This window comes from Neopsephotus bourkii, unplaced genomic scaffold (genome assembly GCF_033783945.1).
Source record: "Neopsephotus bourkii isolate Nb327-2 ecotype Australia unplaced genomic scaffold, CSIRO-AGI_Nbou_v1 NB_1768, whole genome shotgun sequence".
NCBI classification, from domain to species: domain Eukaryota; kingdom Metazoa; phylum Chordata; class Aves; order Psittaciformes; family Psittacidae; genus Neopsephotus; species Neopsephotus bourkii.
Window position 1 is genome coordinate 7,343,461 of NW_026902242.1, and position 16,244 is coordinate 7,359,704.

Consider the following 16,244-nt stretch of genomic DNA (forward strand, 5'->3'; position numbering starts at 1 on the left):
TGTGTCAGTCAGTCCCACACTCCTGGGGACAAAGGCTGCTGTGTGTGCCTGCCCGCAGAGTGTGTGTGTTCCAGTGTGGGAGTAGTGGGGTTAATGCAAGCAGCATCTCCTCCTTTTGTGGCAAGGGGCAGGCATGTGACTGACCTGCACTTCAACAGTGGCTCTCCCAGGGCACGCTGAGGGCACTGAGCAAGGGCTGGCCTCAAGCACCCCCAGAGTGAGGGGCAGTGTTTCCATGAGCCTCAGGAAAAGCGGGGCTGGCACTTCTGCAGCTTGGCTGCTCTCACTTATCTTTCTTCCCTCTACAGCTTCCACAGTTTTGCTGCTTTTATCAGAGTGGTAACATAACACTACAAGGAATCTGCCAATGCCTTCACTGCATTAAAACATGGTTGAACCTGCTGCTAACTCTGCTCTCAGTTTACCAAGTGCAGGCCATGGAGCCTTGGCCACACAGCTGAAGCTACCAGGCAAGATCTTTTGAGGGATTAACCGTGCTCTCTGACAGGCCAGAAGAGCCAGAAAGGACTTTGTTTTCCACCACTGGGTTCAAATGTCTTCTGGGGATTAGGAAAAAAAAACCAAAACTGCAGAGAGGAGCTGCTCTACATCAGGCTTTGGAGAGAGGAGAACAAATCCAAGAAATGTTCTGATATCAAAACCATGCTGAGAGGTGCCTGAGGTACAAGTATGGTATAAAACCAGATAAACTCACTCCTCTGTTTCTATGCAAACAACCTCTACACCAACCTTTATCCAGCATTCCTACTCTGACACATTCCTTCTTTATCCCCTCCTCTCTGCAAATCTTTGTGCTGTTTATTGTGCTGTTCTACATCACAGGTGTTTCTTGAACTAGAGGACTGGGGCACGGACATCCCAGAAACTATTTTTAAAATGAAGACTTTGGCAGAGTGAATTGTAACACCAAGACCCTGCAAACAGACTAGTTCTCAGCACAACATCAGGCTACCATTTCAACCAGGAATAACTGCTGCTTAATTTATGATACACTTCTGAAACCACGTCTTAGAAGGGGTGCAAACACTGAAGTGCTTCTAATTTCTTCCTCCCACAGAACAGCTGTGGAGAATTAGGTACCAAACCAAGGATCCCCAAAACCTAAACAAGGAGCTCCCAAGAATAGCTAGTGAGATACAACAAGGCCAAGGCCCTTCTCTGTATCAGAGGGCAGGTTTGAAAGGAAGGCTCCCAGTTTACACACAAATGGTGAAATCATTCATTTTCACCTAGACACATCCTTGATTGTTATTGCACAGGGCTTTATGATGCATGTGTGTGCCACAACCAGGTCCTGCAGGCAGCACTGGTTGAAGGATAGCAGGTTAGAAAGCCTGTGATTGGGTGCATGTGAGAGGTCTCAGCAGGTACAGACCATGAGGACCTCAGAGAGTTGGTGCCAGCCTGCTACACTAACTCTAGTGTAGCAGAGCAAGGCTTTGACAATCTCACTGGCGTCTTGGTAAATGGTCCTCACACTACAAGTGGCAGGCAGCAAGCCAAGACGTTCTGCAATGTAACCCTTAGTTCAACAGGGTACGATGCCACTGGTGTGGATTAAAAGATCTCTTAACTGGATGCCAAAGCATTGGAGGGTGGTTGCAGCCTTCAACACAAAGAAACAGCCACCTCTTGTGATCAGTATCATCAGTAGATGCCATGTTTTCTTTAGGTAGTGGGGAGCACCACAGACTGGATAAAATACAGGTGGGCTTTGAAGTGATTTGGCACAAGTAGCTTCAGGAGTTATAGCACTGTTGGATCATTTTTTCTCCAAGGGGAAAACTATTTGTGGAGCCAAGCCTCCCTCTGCACCTTAGTAACAGGAAAACATTTAATGCCGACAAACAACAGATATTATTAAAGAGTGCCCTAATAGTCACAAGCTGTCATTAACAAGCGTTAACAGGAGCTGTTAAGAGTCTTTACAATTTAACAGCTGGCAGGGCTGATATAAGAACTCCAAAGCCATCATGCTGCCTCCAGTTATTTCCTTTGAGTGTTGTATTCAGGTCTGGTTTGCAGCCATAGATGACAGTTTGGGCAGTACTCTCCCCTCCTTAAACATGTCAGTATGTGTATGGGGATACACTCATGCCTACAGAGAGGTGAAACACAGAGGCTACCTATCCTATTCTGCTGTTTCAGTCTGGCTCCCGGAAGGTAGAATAAGGTCCATTCAGAGACTGACCCCATAACCCAGACACTCCTTTATGTGTGTGCAGGGTCCCTTCCACTTTATCACCTCACAGTTTTTGTTCAGGAGTTAAAACTGTGACAGACCCCATGCGTTATTCCTCCCCCAAGAACTAAGCTAAGCCTGGGGTTTCTTTTTTGTTCCTGATGAGTATCACGTTAATAGGGCTATTTAGAGAAACATGGGTTGGAAGGGACCTTAAAGCTCATCCAGTTCCAACCCCCTTCCACGGGCAGGGCCACGTTCCACTAGAGCAGGTTGCTCCAAGCCCCGTCCAACCTGGCCTTGAACACTGCCAGGGATGGGGCAGCCACAGCTTCTCTGGGTACCCTGTGCCAGCGCCTCACCATTCTCATACTGAATGTCACCTTTCTCCTAATGTCTAATCTCAATCTCCTCTCTGTCAGTTTAAAACCATTCCCCCTTGTCCTGTCACTACAGGCCGTCTTTCCTCAGAGGAGGATAATCCACACTGCAGAGGGAGCTACCCTGGCTTCCATCACTCACTCTTCATCTCCAGCCTGCTGGCAGAGGATGATCAAGACCTAACGCTGTCGAGGGCAGAGGAATTGGCTCATAGAAGCCATGGCTGCCCATGGCAGAAAACAGAAATACGGCTATGGTGACCCCTGGGACCACTTATCTCCTGATCCTCATATTTGATGGTCATAATTGCTACAAAGTATTTTAATACATGGATTTGCTTTAAATCCATTGCAAAAAGCCCCTGAAACAACCTTAGAATTTTGCAGACCCTAGAACTGTAAAAACTATATCCATCAGGCAGTAAAAGTAGCTACAATTCTGACTCCATACTCTTAATATTCATATCTGAGCCCTGTACAGAGTTACGCAAGCACTTGGGAACAAAACTAGGATCCAGTAAAGATTTATATCCTTTGGGGGAACACTATTTCTTGTCCTTGGCAGCACTGGGCTTTATACTGTAACTCTGCAAATAAATCATAATTGCTGCTCTGGACCAAAGTTGTCAACCTTGTTTGCAGAAATACTGAAGACAGAAAATAAGGAATTAAACCTTCTGAAAATAACAATAACAACAACAACAAAAAAGAATAAAAAACAAGAAGGAGGGTGGTATTTGTTAACTGGTTTCTATTCAATTTAGTATCAGTTGGGAGAGCAATATGCTCAATATATTAAGACATAAAAATAGTAATAAATCTCCTATCCCAGATTAGTTATATATTGCTTCCACACGATGAATTATTCTAATTCTGTCTTCAGCCTGGAACACTGTTGCGAACATAGCTTTTTCAACCTATTCTGTACATAAGGGTATGGTAATGTTTGCGGTACTAGCTTAACATTTCTTCTGTCTTTTGAAATTTGTCCTCATGTAGTACACAAGAGATTTCTATTAATTAGAATGTAGATAGATAATGTGAGAAATGCTACAAAAAATACTATTGCTGCTTAAGGCGGCCTGGAGGAGCACTGGGTGAGCCTAGAACAACTTCTTAGCGAGTGATCAAAGAGTTTAGCACAAGAATAATGCTTTAGAGACTCAATAGCCCCAGTTATACACTGCTCAGTAAGACAAAGAGAGGACTGCTGCAGGATCTGCTGCCTTTTGCATGTGGCAGATGCTTGTGCCACTTCCTGAGCACACAAAATGGTTTGTGTTGGAAAGGACCTTAAAACTCATCCAGTTCCAACCCCCTGCCACAGGCAGGGACACCTTTCACTAGAGCAGGTTGCTCCAAGCCCCTGTGTCCAACCTGACCTTGAACACTGCCAGGGATGGGGCAGCCACAGCTTCTCTGGGCACCCTCTGCCAGCACCTCAGCACCCTCACAGGGAAGCATGTCTTTTTAATGTCTCATCTAAATCTCCCTTCTGTCAGTTTAAAAGATTTTTCTATTTGAATTACTTTGTTCAATCAGAAACATATATGCTGGAAACAATTAGCTTTATTGCATTTTTTTAACAATGCTGGTTAGCACAAACATCCGTAACATACATATTGGCTCTTCAAAACCTAAGACAGTGGTACATGTCCTATACAAAAATCCTGTCCTGCTGAAGCCAATGAAGTCGCGCTCTTCCTCACAGAACAAGAGTTCACATACTAAATTCCAAACTTATCAAACACAGAACCATAAGAGATAAGGAAAAAATAGGGAGTCTGGCAGTTACTTCTGAAACATTTAGTGCTTTGCTTTCACAAGACAGCACTGCACATGTTGGGCTACAAGGGGCTAAACACTCCACGTCTTGAACTGCAGTAGCATTTCTTTCAAAGCACAGAAGTATACAGACCCTTCACTCAGCAAGACAGAACAAACTCTTTGTACACATCAGATGTTTCCAAGCAAACAGGCCTGAGCCTACTTGTCCAGGCCAATTACTTTATAAGCACTATAGTTTTTCCTCATTATCACTCAAGCGTTGGGCAGGCAGGATTTTTGTATGCTTAATATCTCATGTTCTCAACTTCAGTCTACATAGAACACATTTCATAAAGCTTGAAGCTCTGTTTGTCCTGTATGTAATGACAAGAAAGACCCACAATGCTTCTGCAATACAGATTTTTCTCTCACCACATTTTACCCAGTTAGACTGTGGAAGCAAAAAGACACAAGGATAGGGTCTTCATCTGGAACAAACACAAAGTAAACTCCAAGTCCAATCTAAACACTAAGTCTCTTTCCATGAGCAGAAAGAATGCATTTGAACAAATGTCAGATACCCCAAGAAAATTACTTCCCTGCCTCTTTTCCCATCCCAAACCCTTATTATTGCTTTTTGATTGACTTTCCTTGGCTTTTACATGCTCTCATGCTGATCTTCTTAGGTGGGCTTTATATAACCTTCTCAGCTTTTCTTTATCCCTCTAGTTTTCTTGCCAGTATTTTTTTCTTTTTTAAGTTTTATGAAAGGCTTCTTTTTTATTTCAAAAGCATTTTCTCTTGATCCAAAATGAGCTAGAACTCAGTGGCTGGCTGTTTTGCTTTTTAATGCAACACTGGGTCTGCCAAATGCCTTAAAAATGTATTTCAACCTTCTCTGTTTATTTGAAAGCTGCTTCTTCCAAGAAGACTAAGAATAATGCAGTTACCATAGTTTCCTTATCCACAACTAATAAAATACTATTTTGAATACAACAAAACAAAGACAAGACTACTCACAAAATGAGACCAAACGTTGGACATTGGTATTTTCACCCTACATTACTCCTAGCACTGCTGTGGAAAACTGCAAAGGCTAATTGATATTCAGGCTTTGGGTCCAGCAGGCAAGATGAAGATATGCCTTTCTGATGGTCAGCTACTTGACATATTTCAATTCCAACACTTAACATGTCTGTTCATGTAAAATTCTTGCCTCACAGATTCAGAAGTTCACATCAGAGATACTGTAACAAACTTACCAAGGCAAGGACCAAAAAGGGAAGGAAGAAAAACCCCACTCAGTGCACACTGTGGGCTGACTCTCATAGTAGTAACCAAGGCTCCCTCATAAACACACCAGGCAAATATGGGAGAATGCAACTCAAGGTTTTCTGGTGTTCGGCTAAAGTTTGCTTGCAGTGACAACAGCCCAAAACAGACGAGGTTAAATAAAAAAAGCTCTGGCCATGGTTTGATAGCCCTTGGATGTAAAAATACAGAACAAAATACAGCAAGTCTCTTCCTCACCCCAGGCACCCAAGGTCATAGTCAGGGATTCTGAGCCCTGGGAGCAGGAAAACTGCTAGAAGAGCATTTGCTATTGTTTGTCAAAAGCTGTTATTCTCACTGTGGGAGCCTTTGCAGACCCCAAACATACCATCCTTACATATATCAAACACACAGGCATAGAGCCTCAGTTCAACAGTTACAGTTTAGCCACAAGAAAACATAATACATCTTTTACCCTTGCCTTCTCATCTTGTGAAGGTCATGCATGTCACGCATTAGACAAAACCATATTTTTGCAGAAAAACAAAACCTTTTAAATCTTGTTCGTATGTTGATCATTGCATCAGTTAAAATAAGTAGTATGTTTTTAAATTGCTGATCTCAAGCTAATCGGTGTCAACATTATAAAAAAAATAAAATAGCTAAAAGCACTGACTAAAAAGGAAAGTCTTTCATATCCCTAGAGTGAATTTATTGGGGTACAGGAAGAAGCAGTGAAGACCAAACCTACATGAAGCTTTGCACCCTTCACATCTACCAATAAAGACATATATAGACCAATATTATTTTATTTCCTTTTTTAACATTCCCTTTATGCCTTCAGCATACGACATTTCATGTCTCACAACAGACCTGGCCAGGCTACTTGCTGATGGTTTTAAATTTCTCTTCCAAAAACACCTAAAAGGAGAGCTATCTGCCCAAGACTGGTGGCTCTGCATTTCCTTGCACCACTGTTCTCTACTGTCAGGGACAAAACCCTAACGGAAGGCCCAGACCCTGTCATTACCCAGTTTTAAGTGGTACCCCCAGTAAATGATTGTTGAAGCCCCTTCCAAATCGCCATTATCAGTTTGGTTGTTGACCTCTCTTATGTTTCACAAAAGAACCAGCATCTTTCCTTCTCCAACCTGTCAGAAACCAACCAGCTGAGTACCTCATTGATGGCAAGCTGTTCTCCTCCTCCCCCAGGGTGACCGTAGCGGTGGTTGGAGCTCCGGAAGTCCTCATACAGGTCCTCCTCACTGCCCACATCATCTGTTAGAGCTGTCTTATCCAGCGCCCCATCAGTTATCACTGCAAAAGCAAAAAGAACAAATTAGTATAGACCACAAGAACAACAGCAACGCTGTTATGATCAATATATATATATATCTCTTAATTATATGCACTTGGCAGACACTGTAACAGCATAAAGGTAAAAAAAAAAGACAAGGAAATTATATATGCAATTTCAGGGCACAATTCTAGCCTGGTGCATGCCCATTTTTCATAGAATTTGGCTCCATTCATGTTCTGTTACCATAAATGATTGTATCTTTCTCTAGACTGGAAAGTATGATGCTGGGGGGGGGGGGGGGAGGGGGAAGCATGTTGCAAAGAAAAGCATGTTGCAAAGAAAAGATCAAGAATAAGAAAACAGGCTCTGAAAAAGACGTGCAGGGCAAAGATGACACCAATGTGATTTCATGACAACATTTCCTTGTCTCTAAATTGGAGAGACATCAGTTTGATAGGTGAAGCACTCAGTGGATAAAGAACTGGCTGGATGGCCGCACACAGAGTTGTGGTCAATGGCTCAATGTCCAGGTGGAGACCAGTAACGAGTGGTGTCCCTCAGGGATCAGTGTTGGGACCGGTCTTGTTTAACATCTCCGTCGCTGACATGGACAGTGGGATTGAGTGCGCCCTCAGCAAGTTTGCCGATGACACCAAGCTGTGTGGTTCGGTTGATACGCTGGAGGGAAGGAATGCCATCCAGAGGGACCTTGACATGCTTGTGAGGTGGGCTGATGCCAACCTCATGAAGTTTAACCATGCCAAGTGCAAGGTCCTACACCTGGGTTGGAGCAATCCCAGACACAGCTACAGGCTGGGCAGAGAAGAGATTCAGAGCAGCCCAAGGAGAAGGACTTGGGGGTGCTGGTCAATGAGAAAATGAACATGAGCCAGCTTCACTGTGCGCTTGCACAGAAAGCCAACCGTATCCTGGGCTGCATCAAAAGCAGTGTGACCAGCAGGGCGAAGGAGGTGATCCTGCCCCTTTATTCTGCTCTCGTGAGACCTCACTTGGAGTATTGTGTGCAGTTCTGGTGCCCTCAACATAAAAAGGACATGGAGCTGTTGGAACAAGTCCAGAGGAGGCCACGAGGATGATCAGGGGACTGGAGCACCTCCTGTATGAAGATAGGCTGAGAAAGTTGAGGCTTTCAGCCTGGAGAAGAGAAGGCTGAGTGGAGACCTCATAGCAGCCTTCCAGTATCTGAAGGGGGCCTATAGGGATGCTGGAGAGGGACTCTTCATTAGGGACTGTAGTGACAGGGCAAGGGGTAATGGGTTAAAACTTCAACAGGGTAAGTTTAGATTGGATATAAGGAAGAAGTTCTTTACTGTTAGGGCGGTGAGGCACTGGAATGCATCACCCTGGGAAGCTGTGAATGCTCCATCCCTGGCGGTGTTCAAGGCCAGGTTGGACAGAGCCTTGGCAGTGGAGCTAGACGATCTTAAGGTCCTTTCCAACCCTAACTCTTCCATGATTCTATGATTGCCATTTTCACAGGAAACTTGACCAGGTGACAAGCTCATGTCTGCCAATTCACACCTTGATGTTTGTGATTTACCAAATCCTATCAGACCAAGGGAACTCTCAGCCTTGGGAAGAAAAATTCATGTTCCTATTTGTCCACACATTTACTGAACTTAAACCCTTTTTGTCCTTAAAAGGGTGTTTGCTACATAAGTATCCATTATCACTACAGGAGGGCTATACTGCTTAGCACACCCTGAAATAAGCTACAGATAATCAAGGGTTAGCTGCTGGTACTTAGAACAAGCACTGAGGTTTCAACAAGCATAAGCCTCAGAGAAATAAAAATCCAGCATTTCTACTCTTTACACAAAAGAAAAAGTCACTTTATCTGTTTTCACAGGCAGGAACCTTTTCCTAAGCTCTCCTCAAGTTACAGCAAATACCACTTCTCTGGGCAACCTGTGACAGGGCCTCACCACCCCCACAGTAAAGAATTCTTTCCTTATACCTAATCTAAATCCCCCCCCCCGTCAGCCACTGTCCTTGTCCTGTCCCTACAGGCCCTTGTCAAAAACCCCTTTCCAGGTTTCCTGTAGCCCCTTTAGGCACTGGAGCTGCTCTAAGGTATCCCCTTAAGGAGCCTTCTCTTCTCCAGGCTGAACCAGCCCAGGTCTCTCAGCCTGGCTCCAGAGCAGAGCTGCTCCAGCTCTCTCAGCATCTCCGTGGCCTCCTGTGGACTCACTCCAACAGCTCCATGCCCCTCTTGTGCTGCTGTTCCAGACTGGGACCGCAGGGGGGTCTCACCAGAGTGCAGAAGAGGGGGAGAACCTGTGTTTTATCAGATGCAGAGAAGAACACGTGACACAGTCAATAGTTTTAGTTTAACAGACTCAACACAGTTACAGTAGAACTGAATGAAAACGGATACTGCTATCAGGTCTCCTGGTGAGTCTTGGCTGTCCAAGTTACAGATGATCTCACATTCAAACTGTCTGCAGAACAGGGACACTTTGAACCTGCACTTGTAACAGCTTGGAAAGGAACAGCATCAGAGTCTGGGGATACACAGGCTTGTTTTTAAGCCCTCATTTCACTCCATAATGCAAGTGCATCTTAGGAGCCTAACTGCATCAACATGCCAAGAAAAACTGCCTATGGGTTCATTAGTTTATTAGCTTTTTATTAATGAGAGCAAAGCTCCCCAGTAACACAAAGTAAAGTGCTGTCAGAGGTTACAGCAAGACCTGCAAAGATTGTTCCCATCAATGCTTTTATTACGTGTGATGTTTTATCAAGGCTGCATCACTTGATTATTTTTATTAGTTACGGTGGGATGTAAATTCAGTGTTGCAGATATGAGTTCAGTGCAATAACTTGACATCAAAATAACTGGAGAATAAGCTATTTTTGAACTAAATACTTGACTGTTTATGCTTTGAATTCAATAGATACACATAACACAGCAAAAAGACATAGTCATCTAAATTTGGAAGTCAGCTCTATACTGAAGGCAGTTCATGACATGGAGGTGCATATGAGCTTCTGATTAAAGCAGAATTTTCTCTGGAAGTAACTACCCAACTACTCAACTTTAAGTGACATTTCACAAAATATTAGGCAGTCTCATAGTTTTGCTCTAGCACATCAGTATACAGAAGTTCTCTACCAAATACATGCCAGTACCATAGGTTGCATATAAAGCCCATTCATAAAAACATCAAAACCAGCTGAAATGCCCCGATATTATCATTTTATGCAGAATTACCATGGTTTGCTTATAAAAAAAAAATAACCTTAAAAGCATCAAAGTATCACTTTTTGCTCATACACTGAAAAATATTTCCTGATAATAATGAACACCTTCCAGTGTATTAGTGCAGCAACATAAACAAATTTAAAATGCTCTTTAAGAACAAATCAGATTAAATCATTTATAAGAAGGGAATTAATCACTTAAATCACAACTTTCTTTGCATCCCTCTGATCTTAGTCTTTCCCCTTATTTTACACACAGCTTCATTGCTTTCACTTGATGCAGCTTCTATTTTCACCACTAAAAGTAATTTTCAGCTTGAAAAATTATTCATTGACATTTTTAAAGCTTTTGTTTCCCTCCCATTTTCCTATTTGTTCTCTCATGTGTGCTTAGATGAAAAAGCAAAAGCTCCAGGGAGATATTTATCTATATTACTTAAAATGCTCTATATGTCTGCTAAGTGCCTTGAAAGCCATGTTTGCTTTTACTAGAGATCTGTTTCTTCTCTGATATTACCAAGCCCATCCATTTTCTGCAGTCCCCAAACCTGCTACTGCATTTTGGATTAGTTTTCCTGGCACAAGAGTCGTCATAGATGTATTTCACCAAAAAACACAGCTTATAGTCACACAAAAGTTCTCAATCCTTGAGGAAGAATGGCCCAAGATAATCATTATATGTTTTGTCAAACCAAGTAATGTTCCAGGGAAGAATATAAGTAATTAAAAATAAGAATTTGCTCTGAAGCAGCTTACATGAAACGTTATTACAAATAAATAAATAAATAGCCTGGAGTGGTGACCCACTGCACTAGAAATCCATCAAGAAAGTAGGAGAATGAAGGCTTTTAATGTAGATAGTGAGTCAACTTGCACAACATAAACTAGGTCAGCTAGAGAAGAAGCAAGCACTATACAAAAGGCTTTAAAGGCAAGTTAACAGAGATTGCTGAAAGAGTCTATCATCCTCAAGAGCACAGTACTAGTGAGACAGGCAACTACTACTATGCTGTATAGTAACCTCATTCCTGCCTCCCTCTGCAATACTCAGCTGCATTTAACACTGAAATCCACTGGTATGGTCACAGCTGCCCTCTCCATGCCTCTCTGAAACCCCTGATCTGATCTGTCCCTGGCAATCAGGCAGCCCAAAGAACAGTATTCTGTCAGGAAGTTAACACCAAGCATTCAATTTACTCCAGCAGATTTCTCCGTATTTGACACAGGTGTCCTGATGTTGTCACTAAATGTGGCAACAAACCCTATATATAGGAACAGAGTGAGGGGTTTGTCACCACAATTTAGTACTACAACCTTCCATGCAAGTTATTACAACTCTGCTTTACACTGTTTTTCCTCCAAGCCCGAGCTCATGATTTATGTCATAAAGTACAAAAGCAGATGGATAATTCTAGCAATAGTAGATCATAAAAGAATGTCACACAACCCCTTTTTTAATGCATCTGAATAAAGAATAAGGTGTCAAGGGCCTGACTCCATGAAGAGATACTTGGAGGATATGAAGCAGCAAAAGTCATACTAAAAAATGACACTTAAATCAGCGACTGGCATAGGAAGTCTGCATTCAAGTGCCTGAGCAGACAGCACTTAGGCTACATTCAAGGACAATCACAAAAACAAGAGGAAAAAATTCTGTAAGAATCAAATAAAGCTTGATCAAAGTGTTCCAGAAGAAGAAGATATATGGGTTCACCCTTACACCTTCCTACAGGCTTTGGGATGCAGGCATAAACAGTCAGCATTGGGAGGGTAATGGCTTGGCTCTGCTTGTACCCCCACCTTGCTGAAGACACAATGCAAAAGGCTGATGCCAAGCAACCCTGAGAGGTACTTGTCACACAGTTACAGAGCTCTCCATCTCATCAGAAAGCCACTGGAACTGTTGTCAGCTCTGCGCTCTCACACAGAAGAGCACTCTGGGCCTGCAGTGAGACACAAGCCATGCAACGGCCGCAGCACACACTAGTACAACTATGAGCCCACCAGCTGCATCCTACTTGTAAGTAACTGTGGATAATTTGAGAGGCATAGAGGCAGCTGCCTGTATTCTTGGGAACCACAAGCAAGCCTATGCAACACTGGAAAAGCAAAGCAGCTAGGTTACACTGGCACAGGCTTGATCTTCCTAACCAAGAGAAGATGGTAGGGAGGGAAAAATGAGGGAAGCCTTGTGGTGTTCATCTAGCCAGCAGGAAACCAAAAGAACTTCAGATTGTCTCTGACTGAAGGTCACAGACTGAACACAATTATTAACCACAGTCCAGAGTTCGGTTAAGTGGTGTCACCTAGTACAGGTGACACGGTTCACCATGTCTGAGCTCTTCTCCTTTCTAAGGATGAACCTGCTTAATACATTCCAAGTGCCAGGAATTAACAAACACAAGTTCTTGTGGCTGAAAATAAAATACTACCACAACCATGAATAAGTAAATCCCATCCTCTCACTGGAGAATCACAGCAGAAATTGCTAGAAAAGGCACCGCAGCCCCAGATCTAACAGAGCCTCTTAACAGAGATCTCTCAAAGTCACACAGACTTAGGTCTCAAGCTGGAATAAACCCCAGCAGGTCCCTGTTGGTGAGGAGCTCCAGCTGCATGCCCAGGTCAGAAGCCTAAACTATGACCCAGGACTGACAGAAAGTGAGCAGTTACCCCAAAAGTAAAAAAGTGGGCAGTTACCCCAAAATCTTGATTACTTGTTTTCACCTGACTCATGGCTTACAGATTTTAGGGATAAGACAGGACAGAAACCCATGCTGGTCACAGACAGCTTCTAAAGCCAAGAGCATCCATAGTTTATTAAAACGCACATTATATTAATGACAAAAGGAACAGCTTTTGTGAATTGATTCGGAGAAAACTCCAGGTTCACATCTTTCCAGGGGCACATCTTTCCAGTGTGCTTTTTCAGTACCACATCCACAAGTCTTTTGCCTCTGCAGCACTGACATTTAAAACAGTTCACCAAAATAACAGTAGAAGCCTGATTTACACTCACAGAGCAAATTAATTCAGAGCTAACAACATCATTCCCTCTGCCTCACAGAGCAGAGACTGCTGTGGTTGTGCACAGTGCCCACAGGAAGTGCTGCAGCTGCTGAAGAGAGCAGTTCAAGAGATTTAAGATGATAAACCAACAAAAGGGGTGCATGGGGTGGGGAAATCAAACCCAGACTTCATTGCTCAGGTGAAAAGAGCCCCTCCACCCTCCTCTTTGCCCAATCTGAACTGCTAAACCCTCACCTCCCTTAGAAACAACTGCCATACTAGTGCTGCAGCCTCCATCAGCCCTGTCCTGAATTACGTGCTTCATTTATCAGCTGCTTGATATACGGAGGTCCCTATGCAGCTGCCACAGTAAAATCCATCAGAGTGATGTCATCCCACTTCTGCCCCAGCAGTGCAATTCTCCATCTCTTTACTGCGCTGATGGACCCTCTCACATCATTCTGCTTATAGTTGCGTATGGTTGTGGGCCAGTTTAACAGGAAGAGGGAAGTCTGGGAGGGAATTAGCAACAAGGGAACAATGACCAGTTAGTATCAGCTTCATCATGGGGGGGTGGGGGGAGAAGGGGGGGAGGGAAACAAACAAAAAGCCATTAAAAAATCCCAACCAACCAAAACCACAAAACACAACAACCACCATCAACTCCCCCCCACCCTAACCAAGGCCATGGGCCTGTAAAACCACACCTCATAAAGGCATGGTCTTCACAATGACATTTCTGAGCACATATTGAAACTGCATTCAGTGAACCTTTGAGGGAAAAATGTAGACTGGGGAGGAGAGGCCGGAAATGTTTAGGTGCAGAAAGCAAGCTTTGTCACTTCCATTTTAAAGAAACATTAAAAAGGGAAAGGACTCAACAAGATCCAATTAACATTTTGGTATAATGCCACAAATGGAATTGCTGTTGTGAATGAAACCAGTTCCCAATTAGCTGAGGCAAAGAGCAAATCCATGCTCGAAAACAAAAAGTACGCAGTTCTTGGATGGAAGGCTGAGTGCTGGTCCTCTGTGGTTCTGCTGGGCACATCACCCAGGGTAACATTCATCAGTAATAATGCACTGAGCCACCCACTCAGGTTTCAGGACTTCTGAATCCCTATTAGAATCTAAATTACTTGCAAGGGAGGCTTAAGGGAGTTCTCAGCTCTCTCGGGTAGTGGAGATAATTATGGGGATGAGAGATGCAGATTACGAACAGCTCTGCAGCTCCGACTCCTACATTACCACTTGCTATGCGCTTGCAGCTTGGTCTGCTTTGCCTTGCAGACATGTGGCAGAGAGCTGCCCCCCAGTCCCTTCCTTGCTTGTTGAGTGATGCTATAAGTGGGAGAAGACGAGCAATTTAGCTAGATTTGGAGGAGTGGAAAACGATGGGAAAACCAGATAGGAAATCACATCAATGTACTTTCTTGATTCAAAGCCTCATCATTTGTTGTAAAGCCCCTCTGTTGTACTGCACACAAACTATTAATTCACTGGCTACATTCCCATCACAGCTACTGACTTGGAAATAAGCAGGCATGTCCTCCTACACTGTGTATTTCTTGTTTATTTGCTCAGGTCTGATTACTCATTCATACTGACGTGTTTGCTCTCATTTTTCAGATGAACATTGTTGGAACTGCTATTTACTTTATGTCTGGACGATGTTGAACATGATGAGGCCAATTCCAGCTCAGTCCTTTAAGCCTTATCACAATGTAAACATTAAATCAATCATAGCAATCAAAGCTAGCAGACAAATCCCTTCTAGTACCCAGGCATATTCTTTACCATACCTTCGGTATAATGTACTGGTTGGAATAGCTGGTGTGTCATTTACAGCCCCAACAGGTCTTTTTCATTGACACAGCTGCTATTTCAAGGAGCTGGGGGTGAGGAGTGGTGGTAGATCATAGACTCCTAGAATGGTTTGGGTTGGAAGGAACCTTAAAGCTCATCCAGTTCCAGCCCCCCACCATGGGCAGGGACATCCTCCACTAGACCAGGCTGCTCCAAGCCCTTTCCAATCGGGATGAAACCATCCATTGATTTTTCAAGTCTCCTCTGTGGAAGACTAAAATGGTTGCATTTCTTGTTTCTAAGAGGCAACAAGCACTGACATTCCAAATTCATGCTGAATTTTTACCTGTCCACTTAACTCTGCTGCTTAGCCCTGCACCTGCTATGCCTTGAAGTAAAAATCAAACACAGACCAAACGCCCCTCCCTTGAAGTGAAAAACAACAACAGCAGCAAAGCTGCCCTTTCATCAAAATAATCTGCTTCCCAAAATACTGACACACTGCTGGTAGGGAAACAACATCTCTGACACTGTCTACTGGAGCATGATCGGAGTCAATTCAGATCAGCAGTAACCTCAGGTGAGCTTTCGGCTCACCTGAAAGATGAAAATACCATGTCTGTCGCCAAATCCACCCATTCTTACCTCAAAAGTATAACAATGGAGGAAATTCAAGCAGATGAGCCAGGAAATCAGAACAATAGTTACTTATGGTAGACAACACCTACCTTCAGCAAATGTAGGAGGTAAAAGCAACATCAAAGAGTGTTAGTGCAGCTGACAAGCCAGACAAATATGCATTTGAAAGGACTTTGTCAATAAGATTTTAGGCTATTAATTTATTTATTTTTCTTCTGCTTTTCAGAACCTTTTACGCACATCCCACAAGTTGGAAAATCTGGCAAAAAAGACATGTCATTTTCTTTATGCCCACAAATTCCCCTATATCATCTCAAAACCTGCCACTATGTCAGTGCACGGGGTACATGTGGTGTCCTAAAGGTTACTTTTGAGGTTCTCTCATCTTTTGCTTGCACTAGTATAAGAAATTTGCCTGCAGGAAAATGCAAACAAAGGAGCCACCCTATCTTACTCTGCCATTCTGAGTTCACGTGAACCAAAGCCATGGTTCATATGCAAACAGACTCTGTGTTTTAATCTTTTTTTTTTTTCCTCTTCCACAGAGAAAGAAAAAAAGGCTCAAACAACACGGACATAACCAAGACCTTGAGCAGAAAACGCTCCCCCATATTGTCTCAGGAATTGTTATTCCTCCTACCTC

General features: G+C 43.3%; 2 protein-coding genes across 2 annotated transcripts in view; both read right to left on the minus strand.

Moving 5' to 3' along the window:
• The window catches only part of PLEKHB2 (pleckstrin homology domain containing B2), a 472,273-nt gene that overhangs the window by 103,271 nt on the left and 352,758 nt on the right, over positions 1-16,244 (minus strand). The gene's annotated exons all lie outside the window — the stretch shown is intronic.
• Positions 1-16,244, minus strand: part of ARHGEF4 (Rho guanine nucleotide exchange factor 4) — a 215,410-nt gene that overhangs the window by 44,431 nt on the left and 154,735 nt on the right. The window contains exon 5 of the mRNA XM_061378901.1: positions 6,800-6,939. Coding sequence (XP_061234885.1) covers positions 6,800-6,939 — 140 coding nt within the window. The remainder of the gene's footprint in view (positions 1-6,799; positions 6,940-16,244) is intronic.